At 37.4% G+C, this 25,033-nt stretch overlaps 2 protein-coding genes across 4 annotated transcripts in view; one reads left to right on the top strand and one right to left on the bottom strand.

Annotated features, from left to right (window-relative positions):
* Window positions 1–25,033, top strand: part of Hr4 (nuclear hormone receptor 4) — a 519,395-nt gene that overhangs the window by 26,453 nt on the left and 467,909 nt on the right. The gene's annotated exons all lie outside the window — the stretch shown is intronic.
* Window positions 23,660–24,016, bottom strand: LOC145689204 (protein GVQW3-like). The gene has a single exon (XM_081763339.1). It carries the CDS (start codon window positions 24,014–24,016, stop codon window positions 23,660–23,662), a length of 357 nt encoding a protein of 118 aa, XP_081619465.1.

The following is a 25,033-nucleotide window of genomic DNA, read 5'->3' as shown; positions in this document are numbered from 1 at the left end:
GGGCTCCATTCGCGGCCCTTAAGAGTCTTCATCCCAGCGAAATTAATATACCGCTAATTTTACAGTAATTATGTGATATCTTCAAATAGATAAAAGATAATTGAAATATGGAACAAGAGCGCCCTAGACAATATTATTTTGCGTGAGGTACCGTTATCACAAGTCACCTAGTGACTTTCCGTTTTCAGCTGTTTAGAAACGCGAAAATAAATGCCGATTTTCAAAATGGCTCGAAATCGAAAGCAGATAAGTGACTCGTGATAACGGTTTCTTATGTAAAATAATATTGTCTAGGGCGCTCTTGTTCCACATTTCGATTATCTTTTATCTATTTGAAGATATCACATAATTACTGTAAAATTAGCGGTATTTTAATTTCACCGGAATGAAGACTCTTAATTATTCAACATATTCAAAGATGACATTGTACTAATCTTCAAACACCCTGTCAGTACACTTATATGCACATTGTTGTTTATTATTCACCCACACCCATTTAAAAGTATAATTCGTTTATTAACAATGTAGAATCTACTACTGTATGAAATCGGTACACCATAGATCAGTGGTATTCAACCCTTTTATCGTGTACTCCTAACTATCCTTAATTTTAATTGTAGAAAACTATATCAAAAATAAATTGTAGAATTTATTACTTGTTAATTAAATAACCCAGTTTGACTATAAACAGGAGAATCATACTATAAATTTAATAGAACTATATTAGAGATCAGAACAGTGTAATTTTAAATTTTATATAGCTCATAGGAAGTTATCGCATACCCCAGGTTGAATACCTCTGGTATAAAGTCTAGACGAATGGTATTCAACCTTTTTTATCGCTTAACCCCAACTATACTTTTCCATTCAAGCGTGTATGTCGAGTTATTCTAAATTCAAATTATAGGTAACAACTGTATATTAAAAACTTAGAATGTATTATTTATTAATTAAATAACTCAGTTTTACTTAAAAAAAAGGAGAATTATGCTATAAAGTTAATAGAAATATATTACTATTTATATATATTACTATTACTGTGTTATTTTAAATTGTTCGCTAACGAGGGAACCTATCCAAGTGTAACTCTGACTTCGAGTCGAGACAATTGCCGTTGGATACCTTGTCTCAAAAGAACATAACACGAAAAGGGATACATCCTTGATCATAACCGTTGCGGAGATATAAGCGTGAAAAATTACAAATTGAGCTCCATACTATGCATTACAAAGTCAGATTCCGGGTCAGATTTTTTGAAAACGGTCAGGTAAGGAAACTCAGCGAATACATATCAAATTAGTGTGGGGAGCACAGCACCTTTTGAATGAAAAATTTGTGTCCCCGGGGCACTCGCAGGGCCCTGGCGGGGTCCAACTCAAAATTTGCAAATGGGACCGGGGGTCAAGTAGCATATTGTATGAAAGCTATTGTTAAATAAAAAAAGATAGAACAAATCTCAACTCTCTACGATAAACCTGTGCAAACGGGTAACTGGTCAAAATGTCAGTACAGCCTACATCAGAAAATCTATGGCCACGCTTCTAAATCCGTTAAGTTGCGACAATAACAAAACAGAAAAATACGTTTGAAAGTGCAAGGTATTGAAGTAAAGCAAATTGATGCAGTCTCTCACAGAGTCGCACAACGGACCTTATCCAAGTATAAGTATGACTTCGAATGACCCATGGACCATACAATAACCATGACCATTGGATTTCGTGTCCTAGAAGAGAAAGGATACATTGTCAATCGCAATCGTCGTGGAGGGCGAGGTCAAAAGGCAACGGTATATGCTTCGCGCATCGGGACCCAAAATTCACAGATTGTACTGTGAAATTTCTATCGGGGGATTTACTGAACGAGAAACATGATGGTAAAGACGAAAAGAAGTAACCTTGAAACTGTGAGGCAACTTGGAGAGAAGTGGGATTGGAGAAAACTGGAATAATGGTGCAGAAATAAAATATATCGGAGGGTGCTTTTGAGAGAGAGACTCTGCAGCAATTTCCTTTACTTCAATACCTTGCACTTTTAAACGTGTTTTTCTGTTTTGTTATTGTTGCAACTTAACGGATTTAGAAGAGTGGCCATAGATTTTCTGATGTAGGTTGTATTGACATTTTGGCCAGTTACCCGTTTGCACAGGTTTATCGTAGAGAGTTGAGATTTGTTCTGTCTTCTTTTGTTTAACAATAGCTTTCATACAATACGCTACTTGACCCCCGGTCCCATTTGCAAATTTTGAGTTGGACCCCGCCTGGGGCCCTGCGAGTGCCCCGAGGACACTATTTTTTCATTCAAAAGCTGCTGTTCTCCCCACACTAATTTGATATGTATTCGCTGAGTTTCCTTACTTGACCGTTTTCGAAAAATCTGACCCGGAATCTGACTTTGTAATGTATAGTATGGAGCTCAATTTCTAACTTTTCACGCTTATATCTCCACAACGGTTGCGATCAAGGATGTATCCCCTTTCGTGTTATGTTCTTTTGAGACAAGGTATCCAACGGCCATAGTCCCGACTCGAAGTCAGAGTTACACTTGGATAGGTTCCCTCGTAAGAAGTTATTGCATATTCCATGTTGAGTACTACTGCTGTAGATTGCACGAGATTGAATATAGGAAGAAAAGATAGAGAGCGCAAAATGAAATAAGAACCCTTCAAGTTTCCTAGGCATGCTTAGCTTTGGGTTTCTGTAAATGTGAAACTTGAGATATAAGATACGTATATTGGGGAATTTTACTCTATGTTCATAGTGAGAAATTTCCTGTGCAATAACCGAAAGTTTTGTTTTCACTCAATAAATAACGGTTTTAGTACACGTTTTATAAAGGTATTATAAAATGATGACAGTTAATGAGCCAGTTAATGCATCATAACGTTGAAATATGTGCTTGTAAACATCAAAAGTGTGCTGGTAATGTCACGCGAGTACGCTAGTGTGTTGTTTGTTGAGTTTCGTGTCGAAGTACTAGTAGCATCACTCACTAGAAAATATGTTTACAAACTCGCTATAAATATAGTTGAAGAAGATATTTTTTCTTTGTTTTTTTAAACTTAAGTTTGTCATATTGTACGTTAGAATTACAATGTTGCCATTCCATCAGATTAAGGCTCAACCTACCACAAAAATCTATATCTAAATGTTCTGTAGGTTCTAGTCTACTTACCCTAACGTAGGTATATGGGGATACTTAGGCAGTAGAGTAAGGAGGGTAGCCAGTTGCTGTTATAAGCAAAAAGGTTTAATCCTTTGAAATATTTTGGTAACAAAAATCTCATTATGAATCCTGCGCTGAAGGTGGAAAGTCAACCACATAGACATGAGGAAGCTAGATAAGGTAGACCAGTTCTTCCCTTGAGAGTGATCCTTTTCTTCCATTTCGTTTTCTTATTCCCTTCTTTTCCTAAAGAGAGAATGGAGTTGTAAACGAAGATCTTCTTGGGAAAGATGGCTGTTTTCCTTTCATCGGTACCTTTCTCTTAAGATAACTCTCAGCAGAAGACCAAGACGCAATCAATGTAAATCTTCGACAACGAAATTTCGATGTTTGAAAATATTGGTCGATCATTCAATATATCAAGATATTGTATACTTCTTGCCACTAAACCGATTTTCATCAAATATTTAGAAAACAACTCGGCAATTTAGTAAATATTTAAGCTGTTAATCTCTTTAGAAGTTCTTCATTTAGTGGGGCTGATGGGATGTTTTTATCTTTTATGTTAATAAATAAAAAGTACCTGAAACACATGCAACCCACCCTACATATTTGTTTGTTGGGTTTCATACTCTCCAGAACTGTATGCTTTGAAGAAACTCTCTTTAGATTTCTTAAAATAATATTTATTTATTGGAAAGGTGGTTCGATTTTCGAAAGCGAGATCTTAATTTAAATTTTCGATTTGTAGACCACTCTTCGGAATTGTAAGGTTACTTTTTTTTGAAAGTTTAACGTCCCATTATTTATGCTCCAAGGCTAAGGTAAACGGTCGTAAATGATCTTGAAGAACATGGCAGAATAATGAAGTGGAAGATACTTGAAAATCCCGATAAAATTCTTGCACATGTTGTTTGTCCACCACAAAATACAAGTGACTCGAGCTAGAATTGAATCAGGGACCCCAGATGCCAGAGATGAGTGCTCTGTCAATAAGCCATTATTCCCGTATAAGAGTTTTAATAATACTCTTTCATTTGTACAGGGTTTAATAGAAAAATGGGAATAATCTGTAAAGTTAAATCACAATCCTCAGGACTTGGCCTTGATTAGATTATTGTCGTTTTTGCCTCAGTTTAGAGATTTAAGTTTAATTTCCGGTGAATATATATATATATATATATAGTAGACCCACGTTTGGACATATAGTTTGGTGCGGACATGAATCGTTAAATCCTAAAATGGGAAGAACTAACTTCCTTAACCAAAAGAAAAAGAAAGAAAAGAAAAAAAAGAAAAAGATTGTGTTTCAATGGATATCAAACTGCTGAACATGTTCATAAAAGATACTTTTGTATGGTATTCGATCACTGGATCCCATCTAAGGATATGGTTGCTCGCCTGCTGGATGGATCCCCTGGTAAGATCCCAGCTCACATTAAAAGGTTTTATGGTGCACAAACATCGTATGCGACAGTTTCCTAAGAGTTTTCCCATTTCTTCTCACTGCCCTCATTCCACCATTTCGCATAAACGGGGACGTTAAACTAAAAATCGCCACAAACAAAAAATTTCGGCTTTTGAAATATTCTTGTGATGATATTACTTTGACTAATCCAATTGCGGAGCTATTTGAATTAAGAGGCAGGGAACTCTGGGCTAGAAAACCTGAAATAACTAGAGTGGGAAGCTATGTACTGATCACGTACAGTATCACCCATCTAAAATCGTCCGTCTGGTCATAGTCTCTCATTAACAATATGACCGGGGATTTTTAAATAAGTACTCAAATACTGTGTACAGGGTGTTAATGAACTTTGTTTCATAAAATTTGGGAGGTGATTCTACATACCAAAATACGAGAAATGTTCATATAAACATGCGTCCTAAATCGCATAGTTTCTGATCTAGAAACTACCGAAAATGAGAGAAAAGAACTTTATAACTGTGTTTCTTAAAGATGGACATACACCACAAATACCTAAATTTTTTTGCAAATCCCTTGTAGCTAATAAATGATCTCTAGCTGTGAGATTCGTTGCATAATGAATTCTCCCAGGTGGTTATGCAACCAAGCATAGCATTTGAAACTCCATGTTGCATCCGATCATCAACTTCCCACCAACGAATTCCTTTTTCCTATCGATGTTCTCTTCCCTCGAGGACGTACGCAGGGTGTGGGTCCTGGGGGTCTGGACTACTCCCTCTGAAATCCCGACTTTTCTGTAAATTTAATTAATTTTAGGGGCGATTTTACAATTTGATATATAATTTATCCTGATATTGAATTTGGAACCCCAAAAGATTTGGGCCCCTCCCGATATAAATTCCTGCGTACGTGCTTGCCTTTCCCTCTATACTTCGACCCAACTTTACTTCATTGGGAAATCTCGTGAGCATCTTTGCTTTTCTTAGTTTTTGGTAGCCTTTTACTCAGAAACTATGGAGTTTAGGATACATGTTTGTACTGTACGAACATTTTTGTATTTTGGTGTGCAGAAGGATCACTTCCCAAATTCATGGCACAGAGTTCAGTAACACCCAATATTCACAGCCGTTATTTGGAGAATCATGGGTATGACCCATTTTTACTCCTTTTCTTGACGCACAGAATAAAGTGTATGCCATTCGTATAAACAGGAAGATCATCGTCTTGTAAGAAGGAAAAAAAAGAAAAAGAAAATAGGCACCGAAAAAAAAGAAGGAAAACTAAATTTGCACAACTTATGTTTGATCTTTCTACTAAAATAGAACTGACCTACAGCCGTCCAGAATCGTGTTTACTAGAAGCGGGTATTTTCGTTCGGTGGGCGTCCTGTCTACAGCAACACAATAATCTCTGGAACCTTCTGAATTTACATATTTTCATTTTAGCTTGTTTTTTTTTATGTATAAAATATTAACTCTTTTTATTATAATCTTCCTGATTTATTTAAAGTCCTAAAAAATAAAAATGATATAATTTATATGGCTATGTGTTTTTATACCTTTTGTGAGCAATCTTTTTTTTTATGAAAAGCTTTTTTCAAAAAAAAAAAAAAAAAAACATTAATTTTGTTGTTTTCCAAGCTGCAGAAGCAGCTATTACGGAACATGACAAACGAACGCTACGCTGCCACTTTGCTGTGTCGTGTCGTGTGCAGCTGGAAGCAAAAACTGTGCCGTGTCGAACCGAGCCAAACATAAGATTTCAGAGGTCAATGGCCGCTCCTTCAGCCTGCGTAGCTCACAAGCGCGTCAACAGAGAGAAAACCGACCGGCTCAGCTACTTCCGTATGGGCGAGGAGTACGGCTCAACACGTCAACGATGCGCTGTTGCCAAACTGACACCGCAAAGACACGCTTGCGTTCAGTTGGTAGAGCCATGCTAGCTAGCTAGCTTATCTGCTCTCTCTCCAAGCTTTTTTAGCTATTGTTTTCTCTTGCGCGAGCGATGAGAATTGGAGAGACCAAACCGTGACGAGTTAGTTGTAACAATGTTTATTTCTCCCCCTCTCCCTCGTTTTCCTCATATTCTTCACGTTGTCAAGACACACAAGGGGAAGGTAAAAAGGGAAAAGAAGAAATAAATAAACAAAACACTTATCAAAGTTTTTTCTTCTTTAACTCCTCCATCGAGTGTCGTAAGAAAACATAATGTTTACTTATGTATAAAGAATTACGTTAGATTTAAAAAAATACATTTTTAGTTATTTTTTTAAGAAACGTTTTCAGATAATTTAATTATGGATTTGATAATATGATAATTCATGATGAGGCAAGATCGTACCCAGTCATAAACTGAAGAATAATTTTGTTTGTTTATATAAAATGCCTTTCCAAGACCAAAGTTATATGGTCTAGCGGTATTATGCTGGCTGTCGGAGGTTTGAATCTTGCTCAGTGCTTGGACGTTATGCATTGTCAATCATTTCATGATCATCATTAATTTCTCATGTTCTTTACTCTAAAAAGCGGTCTGCCGTGGCTCAGTGGGGTCCCTGGTTCGATTCCAGCTCGCGCCAAGTGAACTTTGTGGTGGACAAACACCGTATCCATGGGGAATTTCGAGGTACTCCCATTTCCTCCCACTTTCTTCATTCCATCATGTTCATTCATTTCTCATCATCTCCATCTCCTTTAGCCCACACGCTATATCCACGGGACGTAAAACTTAACAGATTTCATTTTCATATTTTTACTCTAAAAAACATGACAGTAACACAATGCTATTATGAGATATGACTTTCAAATTTAACATGGAATTTGCTGAACCATATATATTTTCATCATGAGTCGAACTAGCATCTCTTGGGCGAGTGTTCATGGTTAAATGTTTAGCTTTCTAACTTACAGCTCGTAGATTCGGTTTCGACTTCCGATTATAGGTTCCACATAAGCCTTATTATTATTATTATTATTATTATTATTATTATTATTATTATTATTATTATTATTATTATTATTATTATTATTATTATTATTATTATTATTATTATTTAGTACAGAAAAAGGACATTGCGCTTAATCAATCTTCCTCTTTGCTATTTAGTGAGCATTTAAATTTTTGGCACGGGAGATCTGAGTTCGATTCTCCTTGAGTGCTCATCTCCGTTGGGATACCACGTTCAGCTGTAGGTTCACGACTTATATGGTGTTAAAAGAGACGATAGATTCAAATTTGACTTAATGACTAGCTAATCATTCAACCACGATGGAGTTTTATCTCGGCGTGACTTGTCCCTTACCTAAAGCAAAATTTGCGCACAAAGTCAACTTCTCCCCTTGACGATCAAGACGAACAGATGGCATTGTTCATTGGAAGGGCGGGTCAAAATTTGACATATTGTCAGTTCGCACGTGCTCCTAATGACCTTTTGACAATTTTCCTGCTACTAAGAAAAGTTTGTTTATTTTGCTATCGTACTATACATATGTTTTGTATACTTGTTTGAGTATTTTGCCGGAAGATCTTATTCCTCACACAGTAGCTAGAGCGCGTGTCTTTAGTTTCGTGTTCGAAGACGAGGTTTCGCGTTTTCGATTCCTGCTGTCGTGGTTCCGTCAAAAGTGTTCAGAGGGTTAGTCCCCGGCTACTTTAAGCGATCGCAAAGCGTATTTATTGCTCCTGCGTATGCTTGAAATACGCTGACCATGTATTTAAATCTGAGCGGCTAAACATGAACGCGAAAGCAATAAAATCGCTGAAAAAACGCCGGCTCGAGCGTATTTGGTGCAGGTCGGAACAATAGACCGCCTGCTGTTTAAAAGATTTCAAAAGGAAGGACAGAAAAGAAAGACGTGTTGCCAGGCAAGGGGATTGTAGCAAGAAACAGCTGCTTGGAAGACGCTTTGTGCAGAGAATGGAACTCTGCTATTATAAAGTATGTGTGTATAACAAAAGAAAATTCACAAAAATAGAAGGAAATTCCGAAAAATTAGCTAATTACAGAAAAATCTATGTAACACAATAGGGTGATTTCTCGTGATACACTTGATTGACAGTTAGCTGATGCCATGGTAATCTATAAGCAAAATATTTGGCTTTAGACAAAAGATGAAACAACGAAATAACTTGAATTTGAGCCCCTATCTCCGAAGCTCGAACTCCACCCCCAAACAGATAACCACAAGTGTAATCACAAAGAGAAATTATCAGTTGTGTTTGAAAACGTGTCCTGTGTACATATCCAGTCATGGTTAGTGTGTTTAACACAGAGGCGTTTATAATCGAAATACAAAATATGCCATGCCTATATGATTTAAGAGATCCGAACTACATGAATCGTGACTTAAAAATAAAAATGTGAAGAGAAGTGGCTGCGATATTTGTTCCAGACTGAAAGGGAATGGAACGGAATTCTCAGAATGAAGAAGGTAAGAATATTCTTATTTTATGATTTCATTTAATACTGTTAAGTAGAGCTACATCGAGCCAAATTGATGTTCACTATGAATAATAATAATAATAATAATAATAATAATAATAATAATAATAATAATAATAATAATAATAATAATAATAATAATAATAATAATAATAATAATAATAATAAATACTTTGTTAAAGTTGTGCCAACTTCCAATATACCTAATATATACCAAACCTTCAGGCGCAACAGTCCGAAAGGGCCAGGGTCGCCTATGCGTCATTTTATGGGGTGGATGATGGAACAATTGCCCTTAGATGGTTTAAGCCATAGATGTGTGCACAGTAGAAAGGCGGAAAATGTCACCTCTAATAGTTTGGTACTTAGGTATATCGAAAATGTTTTAAACAGCAAAGACCATAATTTTAAATTGGGGTTCAATACATCTTATTCTCTTTCCAGTCTTTGAAATGACCGAAAAACTACGTTGCCAAATTATTTCGAAACTTAGTTTTGTAAAACAAACACATAATGTTTCAGTTTCCAGACATTTCTTTCCATGCAGCTTAGAAATATTCCTGGGAAAGATATGTTTATTTTATTTTATTTATTTATTTTAACTGTAACTGCTCGTGTTTTATCAACTTTGTTCTGAAACTGAAAATAAGGTGCTAAAATTGGAAGAGAGTAGGAATTTCAGAAGAAGCCAAAATCATGAGAGGAAAAAAATTAAAAGATTAAACCAGAGAATTGGTTAAAAATATCATGATGTAAATTTTATACTTGGTGGCTTGGAATTTAGCGGTCCTTTCAGCACCGAAGCTATACAAGATGTGAACCTACAGTTTAAGGTGGAATCTAAACTACCTTTATGCGCTGAAACTTTTCAATGATCTCCCACAGGATTCGAATCCGGAACCCCATTCTCCAAAGGCACGTGTATAGCTAGTAAAGTATAAAGTAGTGTAAATGTTGGAAGTTATTGATTGGGGTCTAATATTTGTTTTCGATACAGAGGATATCTTTAAGAAAATGCCTCTTGCTTCGTCTCTTTCGACTATATCAGCGAGGCTACATCAGACGTGAACTACAGCTCAACGTGGGACCCTAACCACATAACCTCCTGCCTAGAATCGAATCCAGGTCTACCACTTCTGGCGCGGGAAATGAAAAGAAAAGACCTGGAAACCCTGACTGGCTCATAGTATGATTTACAACTTTGGTGAAACTAAAATTACCGTTTAGCCACTTAGGCCGCGTTCACTGTGGGGGGTAACGCTTTGTCGACTAGCCTAGTCCTTAAAGAAGACTGTCCGTGTCTGTGTCTGAGAATGTTCGTAAAAGGGAGGGTTTTCTCCCATGTTAGTACACATATTTTTATCAGTAAAAAAAGTTCGTATTATGGAGGTGTACGTTAAGGAAGATTTCACTGTATATTGAAAAAGATAGGGAAACCGTGTTGCCATCTGTTGGTAAATGTCACGGGTCTAGGTCAAAACCCCCACACAAGAAATGTCAAAACGCCCACACGATCGGTCATAACTCCCACACAAATGGACAAATCTCCCAAACGCACGAACGGTCAAAACCCCCACACTCAAGAAATGTCAAAACGCCCACAAAATCGGTCAAAACTCCCACATAAATGGACAAAACCCCCACACAAAAGGACAAAACTCCCACATGCAGAAATTGTCACAACTGCCACACAAATGGACAAAACCTCCACACAATCGGACAAATCTCCCACACTCTGAAATGATCGTGATTGCACGTCTTTGTTGCGGCTCTTTACGACGCCCACTTTAGTGTTTCTGTCATTACAAAACAGTGCAAGAAGAATAGTTGCAACATCAGTTTAAGTGGAATAAAAAATGTTATTAAAAAGTACAAGGGCAACATACAACCAGAATCATTTCAGAGTGTGGGAGATTTGTCCGATTGTGTGGGGTTTTTGTCCATTTGTGTGGCAGTTGTGACAATTTCTGCATGTGGGAGTTTTGTCCATTTGTGTGGGGGTTTTGTCCATTTATGTGGGGATTGTGACCGTTGCTATGTGTGGCTGTTTTGTCCATTTGTGTGGGTGTTATGACCGTTGGAGGTTATGACCGATTACCAGTGTGGAGGTTTTGGCTGTGGGGTTTAAGACCGTTCGTGTGTTTGGGAGATTTGTCCATTTGTGTGGGGGTTATGACCGTTTGTGTGGGCGTTTTGACATTTCTTGAGTGTGGGTGTTTTGGCTGTGGGGGTTTTGACCAGTTCCCAATGTCACACACTCCTTCAAATCTATCTTTAATTCCAATCTTTAACCTCATCCTGAGTCTAGTGGCAAGAGCACATCTCTTTAATGCATGTGGTTCTGGGTTCAGGTCTCACTTAAAAAATGAAGGTCTCGTCTGTTATAGCCTTGCTGTTGATTCAATCAATCAATAAATAAATCAATGAGACGTTGCATTAAAAGAAATGAGTCAGTTAAAAATACACCACAATCATCTCATTTCAATTTCACAGGCGGAATTTTGCCATATTAGAAATTTTCTGATATATGAACCTAATTATGCTGAAGAAAATTCAAAGAACATTTGAGGCATTCTATTGAGCGAAATGATAAATTCGTAGACCCCATTAATTGTCCAATTAGCTTCATACTTTTCAAACCCACCATGTATTAGAATAATGTATAAGCGGAATTGGCGGGAAATCCACATTCTACTACGTTGTAGTATTCTGCTGATTGCAGTATTGTAACCTTGAGAGCAATATTTATCTCACAACTTCGGACTGCATGTTCAAGGTGATCGAGTGAATCATTTCTGCAAATGCCTGCAACTGCAAGGAAACAGCGTCTGCGACTTTTAGATTTCACCCTTCCAGGAAATGTCTGTGTGTGGACTTTGAACTAGAAGGCTTCTCACATGATGATAATGATGATTGCATAGCCATCTGGTGTGTGCAGTGAAGGTTAATTGGACTTAATGAGTGTGAAAACGTTAAAATGATATGTAAAGCTAAAAATTACGGAAGAGAATACCACGTATAAGGTTTCAAATATAAGAAACTAAAGGCATAGGTGAATAGTTTTTTCCTTTCTTTCTTTCTTTCTTTCACTACTACTTTGTTTCTTCCAGTGGCGTATTTACGAGTTTGTTTCAGGAGGGGCTTTGCTAACTTTCGGGGGGGGGGCTTTGCCTGAAAATGTGAAAATTCTGCAAGATATTTCATATACTTTACTATAGTAAGATAGATTTCGGGGGAGGCTTAAGCCCGGAAGCCCCCCCCCTAAATACGCCACTGGTTTCTTCAAAGAAATATTCATTTTCTAGATTCGTCAAATTAACAATATTTCAATAAATCTCCTTCAAATATGACAGCTCAGTTGTAGAGCGCTCATCTCTGGTGCAATAGGTTCCCGGCTCGATTCCCGTCCACGTGACTTTGTGGTGAACAATATCGTGTCTGTGAGATTTTTTTCGATGTTCATAACAAACCCACTTTGCTACTGGACCTCGTTCCAGAGAGAAGTTGTCTGTCACTGACTCCTAACTGCCTTATGATCAAGTGTAATTTTGGGGTAACCATGGACAACGTCCCCGGTAAATTGGAAGTTGATTGTATACTCAGCGTGCTATTGACATAAATATGAGAACTCTTATCAGGGGCGCACTCCATGGGGGTCCACCGTATCCGGATCCCCCACCCGTATAACTTCCTAACTCAACGTACATTTCTACATTTTCCCAGTAAAATTACAGGGTGGCCCGAAAGTAGGTATACACCTCTGCAGTAATCAAATATAACACTAGCTTATGGGTTTATTTGCTTCCGCTGTTCCGGGCTTAAAGTATAAGTAAAAGAAATGATATGAAATACAGTGAACAGATAAGTACGGGACTGTATACCTACTTTTGGACCATCCTGTATACTTGTGTAACAAGAAAATGATTGATGTCGGATGCAAATTTTATCATAAACTTCAACTGTACTCTCATAAAAACGATCTAGTTCTATCATTTTTTTCTGAAAATATAGATGGACGTATTTTACAATTACTTATCGTCTTTTCGGATGCAGAATAATACTCGCTCAATACTACATAAAACGTACGTAGTGGCTTGTAATGTTGGACCCCCATCAAAGTTTTGACCCCTCGCAACAAAAATTTCTGGGTGCTCTCCTGACTCTTATAGAGGGGCCATGTCTCTCCGTTTATGTGGCAACAAGTATGAGAGCAATAAGATATAACTTCATCTCTTACATTGACTTAGTGTTCCAAGAATAACTTCTAATTTCTAGTTCCCTTAACATACTATACAGACTTGAAATACTAGAACTCATTCATTTTTAGTTGCAACACTAAACACTATAAAACAAAACCTGTACTAATAAATACCTAGAAGTTTTTTTTTAATGTGAATTTAGTGTTCCAAGAATTTGTTTCATCTTCGCCCTTATATAGAGTGGCCCTTTTTTAATCTTTCTTATTTATTTATTTATTTATTTAACAATCACCAGATACAGCTCAGAGGCCATATTATACTGGATATCTAACAACAACAACAACAACAACAGCAATGGAAAGGTTTGGGAAGGTATCGGCCAGGACCTGTCTTAGTAGGTACCATCCCGGCATTTGCCTGGTAGGATTGAGGGAAACCCTGGAAAACTCCAATCAGGATGGTCGGCAGCGGGAATCGAACCCGCGACCTCCCGAATTCAAAGCCAACGCTCTACCACTTGAGCTACTTCGCTCGGTAAATGTCTCAAAAATGATTGAAGATATATGAACCGAACAAAAACTCAAATAAGAAATGCCATGGGGCACATCGAATGGTATTGTCGCGGTGGCCCTCAGGGCCACTCTTCATGGGGCCCAGGACCCCCCTTCAAAAGTTTAAATGGAAACATGGAGCGAGTGGTAACTCGTTCGATACATCTTTGAAAACTAGAGAGCACTGTGGCAAAAGATTTTTCATATCGGTGACCGTTTTCACAATGGCCGCCAAGACATGGTGCCTGCATCAGATAAAACATCCAGCACCATCAGTGGCGTATTTAAGGGGGCTTCCGGGCTTACCCCCCCCCGAAATCTTACTTACTATAGTAAAGTATATGAAATATCTTGCAGAATTTTTAAATTTTCAGGCAAAGCCCTCCCCGAAAGTTAGCAAAGCCCCCCGAAATAAAATCGTAAATACGCCACTGAGCACCACTAACATGAAAACTAATAATTAACATATGAAATGAAATGAAATGAAATCTTTGAGTTTTACGTCCCACGGTTATGCCGGTGAGGCTAAAGGAGACGGTGATGATGAATAATGAATGAAATGGTGGAATGAAGAAAGTGGGAGGAAACGGGAGAACCCCGAGGAAACCCATGCACACGGTGTTTGTCCACCACAAAATTCACTTGATGGGGGCTGGGATCGAACCCGGAACCCCAAGCACCAGAGGTGAACGCTCTACCACTGAGCCGCCGCGGCCCCTTAATAATTAACATAATGTATTATTAAAACCTTTGCTTCACATTTCAGTTGCTTCTTTTTTCCCCATCAAATCACACTTAGCAATACAAATGGGTGTTACCCTTCAAATCAAATTTCACCTTATTTTTATTAATTACAGCTCCAGTCACTTGTACACAACAATGTTTCACATAGATCATAAGTGGGGTTCTAATTTAAGATTTTACCATTCATTCCCGCTTCACTCACTTATGGAGGGAGATCGGGAAGATAAGTTAGTAAGAATTAGATTTCCTCCTCTGCATTATGTTACTCCTCCTTTAATCATTCTGCATTATTCTCGAGCCATGAAATGATAAATACCCCTGTCATTTCCTATACGAGTTTTATTCTGTTCATTTATCTCCAATCGTTTTCATAGTGGTACTGGACGACAGCACCATGTCTTGGCGACTATAGTGAAAACGGTGGTAACCCATACGAAACATCTTTTGCCATAACGCTGTTTGGTGTTTGAAGCTCTATCGAACGAGGTATCACTCTACCTATGTTTCCATATAAAATTTCAAAGCTGGGCCCTGGATCCCCATGAAAGTCGACCATGGAGGGCACCGAAACATCATTCGACGTGGTCCATGCCATTTTTCTGTTTCACTTTTAGTTCTGTTCATTTATCTCCAACCGTTTTCATGTTAGTGGAACTGGTCTTGGCGGCCATTTTGAAAACGGTGACCGACATGAAAAATATTTTGCCACAGCGTTCTTTAGTTTTTAAAGATCTATCGAACGATATATCACTCGCCCCATGTTTCTATTTAAACTTTTGAAGTTGGGCCTTGGGTCCCGATGAAGGGCAGCCCTAAGGGGCACCTCGATAATACCATTTGACGTGCCACATGGCATTTTCTATTTGAGTTATTGTTCGGTTCATTTATCTTAAACCATTTCCGAGATATTTCCGTGAAATATTAAAGCAGGTCACCCTGTATATCTTCTAAAACCGCGAGCACATCATCATCATAAATATTCTGCCATTATTGGCAAGTGACATGCCGCAAGTGAGAAGGATCCATGGTCCACGGTCTTTCGCTAACCTCTTCGTCTTCAACTACAATTTTGATATCGTCCATCAATTGTAGCCTTTTTCGCCCCCTCCCTCTCTTTCCTGGCACTATACCCTCTTAGGTCGTCCTTCATGATACAGTTTCTTCTTAGTCAATGTCCTAACCAGTTTCTCTTGCTCTTCTCAATAATATCTGAAACTGTTGTTTTCTCTATCGCCATTTCTAACACCTTCTCATTTATTTTCCGCTCGACCCAACTAATTCTCTCCCTTCTTTTCCACACCCACATTTCGAAAGCTACTATTCTTTTTTCAAAAAATCATTTTTGAGTAATGTACGTGTTTCTGTCCCATACAGTACAATACTCAACACGAAGCATTTTATGGGTCTTCTCAACTCTTTATTCAAGGTCCCACAAAGTAGACTTTTCTCTAATTAAAAAAAAAGGTAAAGAAAGAGCGTCATTTTTTTTCTAGATATGGATTCAGGGTCCGAAGTATAGGTTCCAAATCCTATTTCCTTGTTCCTTTATTCAAACCGGAACTGGTAGAAATCTGCTACTTCCGGTTTTGATGTAGAACCCTCATAAGTCTACTGTAGCTTCATAATATCAACCCAAAGGTAGTTGTTTACGAATTTATCAAATACTTCATACTTTCACCCCAAGTTTAGTAGTGGCAAGAATATTTGACCAAAGACATCAACTGTTTTTTAGAAGTGTGAATACGTTATGTTTGAGCATGGGATACCGCTCAACTTTTCTCCCTTAGAAGCATAGCCGTTGTACTTATCTCATTTTGCGAACAACTAACTCATTCTCTTGCTATGTTGGAAGGGGATTTTTTATGGGCGAATTTATGGTCTATTTCCGAGGAGACCATTCCGTTTCGGGAGTCAAAGACCTTCCAAGTAAAGACAGAATGATTTCATCATTCCATTTCTTTTTAACACTACATTTTAGTGTCTCATATACTAAGATTTTCTCCATTCGTTCTACTGATGAAAGCTTTGGTGACAACTGTGACAATAGTATTGAAAATAAGAGGGAAGTGTTGTTTTAATACAGATTAATAGCACAAGTATAACGAATTCAGAATAAGTGTTGGATTTTTAGGTTGTTTCTGAGTCTTATTATATAGGGTTATTACAAATGATTGACCCGATTTCATAAATTTACTGTAGCTCTATTATTTTACATATTGTCACAAAATTTGCAGATGTATTAAAAAAAACTCAAAAAAGTTTTTAAGTGACATATTACAAATACCCACTTCTAGCAATTCTACAAATATCAATCGATAATGTTCTTCCCACACTCGGTGCAGAATGTCCCTATCAATCCGTTGGAAAGCACTGTTGATGCGAACTCTCACGGTCAGTTCTGTTAAGTTTGTCGGTAGAGGAGGTCTAAACACGGTATCTTTCACATAGCGTCATTTCAGATTTAGCTTGGGGGAGCAAGATCCCTTGATATAAGTAAAATTTCGCTTTTTTCACTGACTTACTACTATTCTATTGATAAAATCTATACAAATCTCAAACTCGGGGGGGGGGCAAATGCTCCTCCCTGCCCCCCCTAAATGATGCCCCTGATCGCATGGGATTAGGTCCGGAGAGCTTGGAGACCATGAGAGGAGTTGCTGATCATCATCTCCACCACGACTGATCACTGTAGGCCGACCACTTGATTTCCTGTTACAGAGACATCCTAAAGCTGTAAACTGTGCATACCATCGCCGAATGTACTTGACAGTTGGTGGATCTTTGCTGAACTTCGTTCCGAAGTGTGCTTGCACTGTTAGGGAAGACTGATGTGAATGAAACTTGAGCTCAACATAAGGTTTATCTGCGCCTGTCGCCATCTTGAATACATTCTCACTGCTGCACTCTCGTGGCAGAATTCAGAAGCGAACCTGTAACGCGAAAAACTTTTTCAGTTTTTCAATACGTCTGCCAAGTTTTGTGAAAATATGTCCAATAATTTATGAAAAATTGGTCAATCATTTGTAATAACCCGGTATCACTGATACCATCATAACGTGTAAATACAAAATGATGTATGTATTCTCTTCATAGCTGTTGTAACTATGTGTTATGTCTTTGTTGCATAATGTTGGGATGCTTCACGCTTTTTGCCACTTTTCCATAGCAAAATGTAGGAACACTTCATGTACCAGAGTTTCTTTTTCCGTAATAATGTGATGTATTGTAATTCCTTCTATAGTGAAGAGCAAATCATGTAAACTGATTGATAAAAGAAAAGTGGAACAATTCAATCACTATAGAAATATAATATCTAGGCCTAATAAAAATGTAACCAGTTTGAATAGTATAAGAATAATCGTATATGTTAATCGTATATATATATATATATATATATATATATATATATATATATATATATATATATATATATATATATATATATATATATATATATATATATAGTTAAGTATTCAAAATCCCAATACTTTAATATAATTTTTGTTGTTATTTCGTGTTATCTTTACAAGATGAGACAGGCTCAATTTTCATCTCGCTGGCAATCTTACTACAAGCAAAACAAGATGTGGTCACTGACGTAGTTCTTTCGTTTTTGGTACGACTAACTTCATGTTCTATTCCTAGTGAAAAACAAAGTAGACCTATTTGGTAGCTACCTACCGATAATTAAAAACGTAATAGAGTCCCGGGAATAGCAGTGATGCAAATATATATTCTGACCGTAGAAAGCAACTGACCTGCAGGTCTAAGCCCATTGTAATATATAGTGCTCTGAAATTTATAGTCAGTTTCTTTACATGGGAAAAGTTTCTTCCTTATTTAAGAAGTAGTTACACTGATGTATAACTTTCCCCCATTTTTTCCTCTAATATATTTTTTCTCCACAGCATTTCTAGTTTACTTGCATGAAATGATGTATGCTGTGTCTTCATGTAGCTATTATGCATTATTATTATTATTACTGGTAACAAGAGTAGGTTCATTCCCGTTGTGCCTACTTCCCGTTCTGCCTACAGACCCTCCAGCACTTTAAAGAAAATATTTTTAATTATCTTATCTCTAGGCAGAACGGTAATTCCCGTTGTGCCTACTTCCCGTTGTGCCTACTCTTTCGAGACGGGGAATTATGTGCAGGGAGGAATTTTTGTAGGGAATATTTCTTTAGTATTTCTAAAAGCTTCTGTAAAAACAACCACCACCTCTACAAGTTTCATCATACATGGAAAATTGGTTGACTCAGTTGCAAGAATGTTAGACATTGTATGTGAAACAAACATTAAAAAAAAAAAAAAGATCTAATATCAAGCAATTTCAGAACAAAATTTTATTTGGGTTTCCAGTAGTTTACCTCCAGCATGCTAAGACTTGCAGTACTAAAAAATGCCACAGTTCACATCCCCAAGACATGTCTGGCCAACTATTAAACAAACAACGCAAGAGGATGCATAAGGCGGCCTTTAAAAAGAGTGTTTGTCTCCATCATATCTCTTTCCTCGAATTGATTGATTCAGTTGCCAGTAACCCGTTTGACATTGTATCTGAAACGAACACGAAACAGACTTACTTCGGGCTAATATCAATTCATTTCACAACCGAATTTTAATCGGTTTTCCAGTAGTTTATCAAAGTAGATGCAAACAACCCTGCTAATAACAGAACTATATCCCAGCAATTTTTCCCAGAAGAAAAAGTAGAATAACATCTAAAATTTATGATGAAACTTGAAGAAATAGTTATTCTTCTTACATAATTTCTTAGAATTACGAAACAGATTATTGCGAATGCAAGACAAAACCCATGGAAAATTTCTGATAAAACTGACAAAATTCAAGGAACAGAATCATAGTTGCAGTTTAATAAAGAGATTTTTTTTTTCAGCGGCCATGCATCTAAAATGTTATATATAATTCTTCACTTTATTGAAATAACATTTTCTAAATACTGAAAACCCAACGAAACACATAAGACTGTTATAGTAATCAGATGCGTAGCTAGAGGGGAACGAGCGGGGCTGTTGCCCTGAGCGCTAATAGTAGGGGTCGCCGAACAAGCAAGAAGAAAGAAAAAATATGGGAAGTCAGTAAACGACGCGTCGCCCTGAAAACGTATTGGCGTCCGATTAAATCAATATTGTTAGTTTGCAAAGAAATAGATATGATAAAAATTTTCTTGCTTGCTCCGCTCGCAACATAAACGTTTCAATAAGAATCACAACAAGCTTTTACTTATTACGTTAAAAAGTTATTATATATGATTTGTTAGTGTCAGTGTGATAAGCAAGGTGCCTAGTAATGACTTATAGTCTACACAGGAGTGTTTTCAAAATCAGAAACGGTCAAAGTATGAAATACGTGTTCGGCGTTTTGTTGGTGATGAGTTTGCTTAGATAATCACGCTTCTCTACCCAATCGGATTACTCACGACGGTGAGAATGAAAACTCTGAGAAATTCGCAAAGAAGGCTCCTTCTGAATTTCCATTACATTTCACAGAATATTTTTACCGTAAAATAATCGAAATTAAAATGCTATTTGTGTGGTCACATACAGAATAAAATCACAGATATTTACGATTATTAGGAAGGCTGGAACCACGTGTAATAGGCTTGATGGCTTACATAGATGTGGTTGCATACTGTTTACATTTTGAACAACGATTATGAGATCTTTATTTAAATTACATTGGGTATATTGACGATATGTGGTATTTAGTATTTACATTGACAGTATAAATGAAATGAAATGAAATTTTTAAGTTTTACGTCGTACGGTAATGCTGGCTAGGCTAAAGGAGACGGTGATGATGAGAAATGAATGAAATAGTGGAAAGTAGGAGAAAACGGTAGAACACCGAGAAAACCAACGCACACGGTGTTTGTCCACCACAAAGCTCACCTGGCTCGAGCTGGGATCGAACCATGGACCCCATGCACCAGAGGTGAACGCTCTACCCCTGAGCCATTGCGGTCCCATTTTTTTCTTTTTTTACAATATAAGTACGACATATTGCGTGTAATACAGAATCATGTATAGAGGACAAAGCACCTGATCATATATAGAGGTGATGCCGGAAAAAGATCTGTGATGTAGAAGACAAAGGCTTTTTTTAGAAAAAGAAAAGAGACCGAATTATGCATCTTCTTGCATTGTTTGTTTAATATATGGCCAAATATATTTTGAGGATGTGAACTGTAGCACCTATTACGTACTGCGAGCCTTAGAATGTTGGAGATGAACTACTGGAAAACTGAATAAAATTTTGTTGTGAAATGACTTGATATTAGACCGAAATAAGTTTATTTTCTTGTAACTGAATCAATTAATTTTCCATTTCTCTGTAAGTATTAAAAAAACACATCTCTACTAAAGTAGACGTGAATAACGCTGCTAATAACAAAACTGTACCTAGTCATTTTTTCTGAGAAGAGCAAGTAAGATAACATTTAAAATATATGATGAAATTTAAAGGAATAGTTATTCTTCTTACAGAATCTATTAGAATTACTAAAGAAAAAATCCCTAGAAAAGATTCCTCCCTGCACAGAATTCCCCGTCTCGAAAGAGTAGGCAGAACGGGAAGTAGGCACAACGGGAATTACCGTTCTGCCTACAGATAAGATCATTAAAAATATTTTCTACAAAGAGCTGGAGGGCCTGTAGGCATAACGGGAAGTAGGCACAACGGGAAGACACCCAAGAGTATTATATTAATTATTTTTTAACTTTTCTTTTCAGGTAAGTGTAACTGTATCCGGTGCAATCTATTGTTCTTACTGTATGTAAGTATTTATTTAATTAACGTATTTGTAGATATGTTGAATATTTTCTATTCACATATTGCCATTGAGAAGTAATCATTTTTTTTCATCCTGTGATACTGAAAGTACGACCGTCGAGGAAAATATCTTGCAGATCCAGTAAGGGCGCTGATTTCTCTGTAAATTTGGGGGGGAGGCATTCAGATGCAGAAGGTGTATATATATATGAGGATTAAAGGCAAATTATGCCAAATATTGTATATTCATATATACAATTGGGGCCCACATGAGCTTTGGGGGACCCGGGCTCCCCCCTAAGATGGGCGCCCTTGGATCTAGTTCAAAGAGTCAACAACATGTATTAAACTTCTCGATTCTGTTTGCCTGTGGTTCAGATGTAATCCGAAAGGATCTATGAATAATCGATTGTCTAAAGTTTCAGGTGTTGTCCCGTTGCTTAGAGCGTTGGATTCACGCCCACGTGGTCCCGAGTTCGATTCTCGGCCGGCGCTTCCCAATTTTCAGCATCTACCCAGCATTGTGAGGCAAACTGGGCGGTTACGTGAATAAAAGACGTGTTTTAGAAATTTCTGTTACAAGCAGGGTGATGCAGCGCACTGACTACGTGTTAGTTACTGGGCTGAACGTAGTTCAGCTGGTCGATAGCAGATGGCATTGGAGCGACTCCGGCCCACAAAGGTCTGTCACACCAAGTAATATGTTTTTATAATTATATAATTCTCTATTTTGTTTGTATGTGGTCCAATGATTATGCAACCCGAAGTAAAATTATGAATAAAGAGTTACATAAAGTCTCAGGCGCATATTCAATTACTGCATATAATTCTCTATTTTGTTTTTATGTAATCCAGAGTTATACAACCCAAAAGAAAATTATGAATACCAGGTTGCATAAAGTCTCAGGCGTATATTCAAGTATTCATAAATAACTTATTGTGTCTGTGGTCGGATAATATGCAACCCGAAAGAGCGTTGTGTATAGCGGGTTGTATAAAATCTTGGGCTTATGTTCAATTAGTTGTGTTCAAATAATCAAACTAAAGAAATTCTTTTCTCCGACCCAACCTAGGGACTTCAGCAAGCAATGTATTTCGAATTTCTTTCTTTTACATATCTATGAAAAATGTTTAGTGCAGTCCATTTGTCGGAAACACAGACTTCATTGAGGACTACCTCATACAAAATAGACTCTTCCCCACTCCATATTGTCTTCATATTATAGAACCATGTCATAGGCTGCGGCATTAAATATTTCTTGTGTGGAAATGCTTTTGAACTGTATAACTTAAAACGAAGAAAAGTACTTCAAGCTGCAATGATGATACATAACTTACACTACGTGGTAGCTGAATTGACATTTGGTGTAAGCCAATTAGCTCGCTACGCGCTGTTGCCAAATTTCTGGTGAGAAAAATTTGCGTTCAGTGAACAAATATTGCAATATATTGACAAGGTTTTTGTTTCTCTATAGTGCTGCCAAAATGTCTTGAGCCGTGGCAAAAATGTGAACTAAAGCTCACATCCGCTACACACCCATGCGTTGAGCCAATAAGGGTTGAACTGTTGCTAAGCGAGAGAGCCTTAGCGAAAGGGAGTGGAATTCCTTCAGCCGATAGCAGCGCTTGGAATAGAAGACTAAGTGTCAAGTCAATGCGGTATATCTATAAGAACATAGACCGTGTGACCGTACCTGACTTCAACAGCATAGCGGTGGCAATGTCGTTGAAAGCGGATTGGTCGATGTAAGAACAGCGCTCAAGGTCAAATGTCAATTCAAGTATCGTGCACAATAGCAACAAAATGTTAATATGTACGTATAATTGGTGAAAATTACTCGATTGCAAGAAAAAGCAAGAACAGTGCCACATGTACACCACATGAAGGAGTTTGGTTCATATGGCATGATATTTTCTTTTGTAATGGCATCAATATTGAAACCGGAAGTTTACCACTGATTCGCTTCTATTACAGTTTCTACTCTATAATGATCAACGTTTAAACCGGAAATGATTAATTTCTACCACTTCTGGTTTGAATATAACCTCCATAAATGAACATGATTCCTAATTTTTGATGATCCATGAAATAGTTTTTGATTTTTTTTTTACTCCCAGACAGACAGATACACGGACAGATAGGGTAAATACGAAGGTCGTTCATGTCAATCCGGGACTTTTTTAAAAAAAAAACAAATAGAACAAATTTCAAAGTGTGTAAAGTGGATTTATTTTTCCACATACACTTATCCCAGCGTTTAACTAACGCCTGGAATGCTTCGGCATAGAAAGATTTAGTATTACGACTGAACCATTGTAGGACATCATTCTTCACTTCATCATCAGTAATCATAATCATGAATTATTGTGTTCACTGTTCCTAACGACAGATTACACACCCTTGCAATTTCACGACAGGTTATGCGACAATTGTCCAGGATCAGCTGCTCCACGCGCTGAATGTTCTCAGGAATGACTACCGTGGACTGTAATCCACCACGACCGGGATCGTCAGTAATAGAGATACGGCCATCTTTGAAACGCTTACACCATTCAAATGTCTTACTGCGACAGAGTGTCTCTTTAGCGTACTGAACCTGAAGTCTTCTGTAAATTTCAGCAGGTTTTATGCCCTCGTTCACTAAAAACTTCATTACAACACGCTGTTCCACGTAGACATTCACACTGTTGTCCGCCATCTTGAATAACGGTCTATGTAGAAACGCGGGAAATGAGCGCCGTCTACCAGTAACAGGACACAGGTGCCAGTTTCTACTGCATACCAAACCTCTAGCCTAGGCATCCATTTAAACCTGGAAAGAAAAAAGTCCCGGATTGAGTTGAACGACCCTCGTATATAAAGGAATTTTGATTGGTAAACCATATCCTTATTCCTTAAGGTCCATATCCTTATCCTTACTTAACCTCAGTAAATCAAACTTCTTAAAAACAATTAGTAAGTGCTAGAAAAGGCAGGAAAGTTAGGGGACGATATTATAGAGATAATTGCCTAAGAAATTGATACAGAAGTGAGAAACGAAGTGGAAGAGGTGGTACAATTAAAAAAAAAAAACTGACTCAAGACAAAGATATCGATGGCAGATAGAAATAAACCGCATGGAATCTATACCAATTTGACACTTATGCTAGCGATGGTGATAATTGTGAGGCGAAAAAGAATAAAGAAAATTCATAGTTAGAAATTAGATACTTTCATCTTGCTATAATTAGGTATTTAAAAAAAACAAGGAGAAAGTTCAAAATCGATTTTCTATTTAGACTGGCAACCCTTTCTTATTAATTAATAAATAAGAAACTAAGGAACATTAGTAGGGGCCATGTGATGTCATTTGCATTTTGCATAGTGTCCTTCCACAAACGGGCTGTGCAACGTAAAAGGAAAAACTCTAGTAGTGTTCTAAACCCAGAGAATTATAATGAACAATTTGTGGCTGTGAAATGAAAACCTTGCTTCTTGTGAACCGTGCCCAAAGTGAAGTTAGAGGAAGGTAGTGACTAATAATTTCCCTATTTATACGAATGACAACTTAACCAATATTAGTTTTTGTTCTCCTCTGAAACATGTAGCCGCAAGGCAAAAACTGATATATTACATTTAGCTTATATATATAGGCGGGTACAAGGGAGGGGCTATAGCCTCCCCCTTGACGCTCAGGTATATACTGGATAAAATGGGCTTCAATCCTGCTTTACAC

This window comes from Thermobia domestica, chromosome 7 (assembly GCF_964235325.1).
Source record: "Thermobia domestica chromosome 7, izTheDome1.hap1.1, whole genome shotgun sequence".
Lineage (NCBI taxonomy): Eukaryota > Metazoa > Arthropoda > Insecta > Zygentoma > Lepismatidae > Thermobia > Thermobia domestica.
Note: the sequence above shows the minus strand (reverse complement) of the source record. Positions and strands in the feature narration are given on the sequence as shown.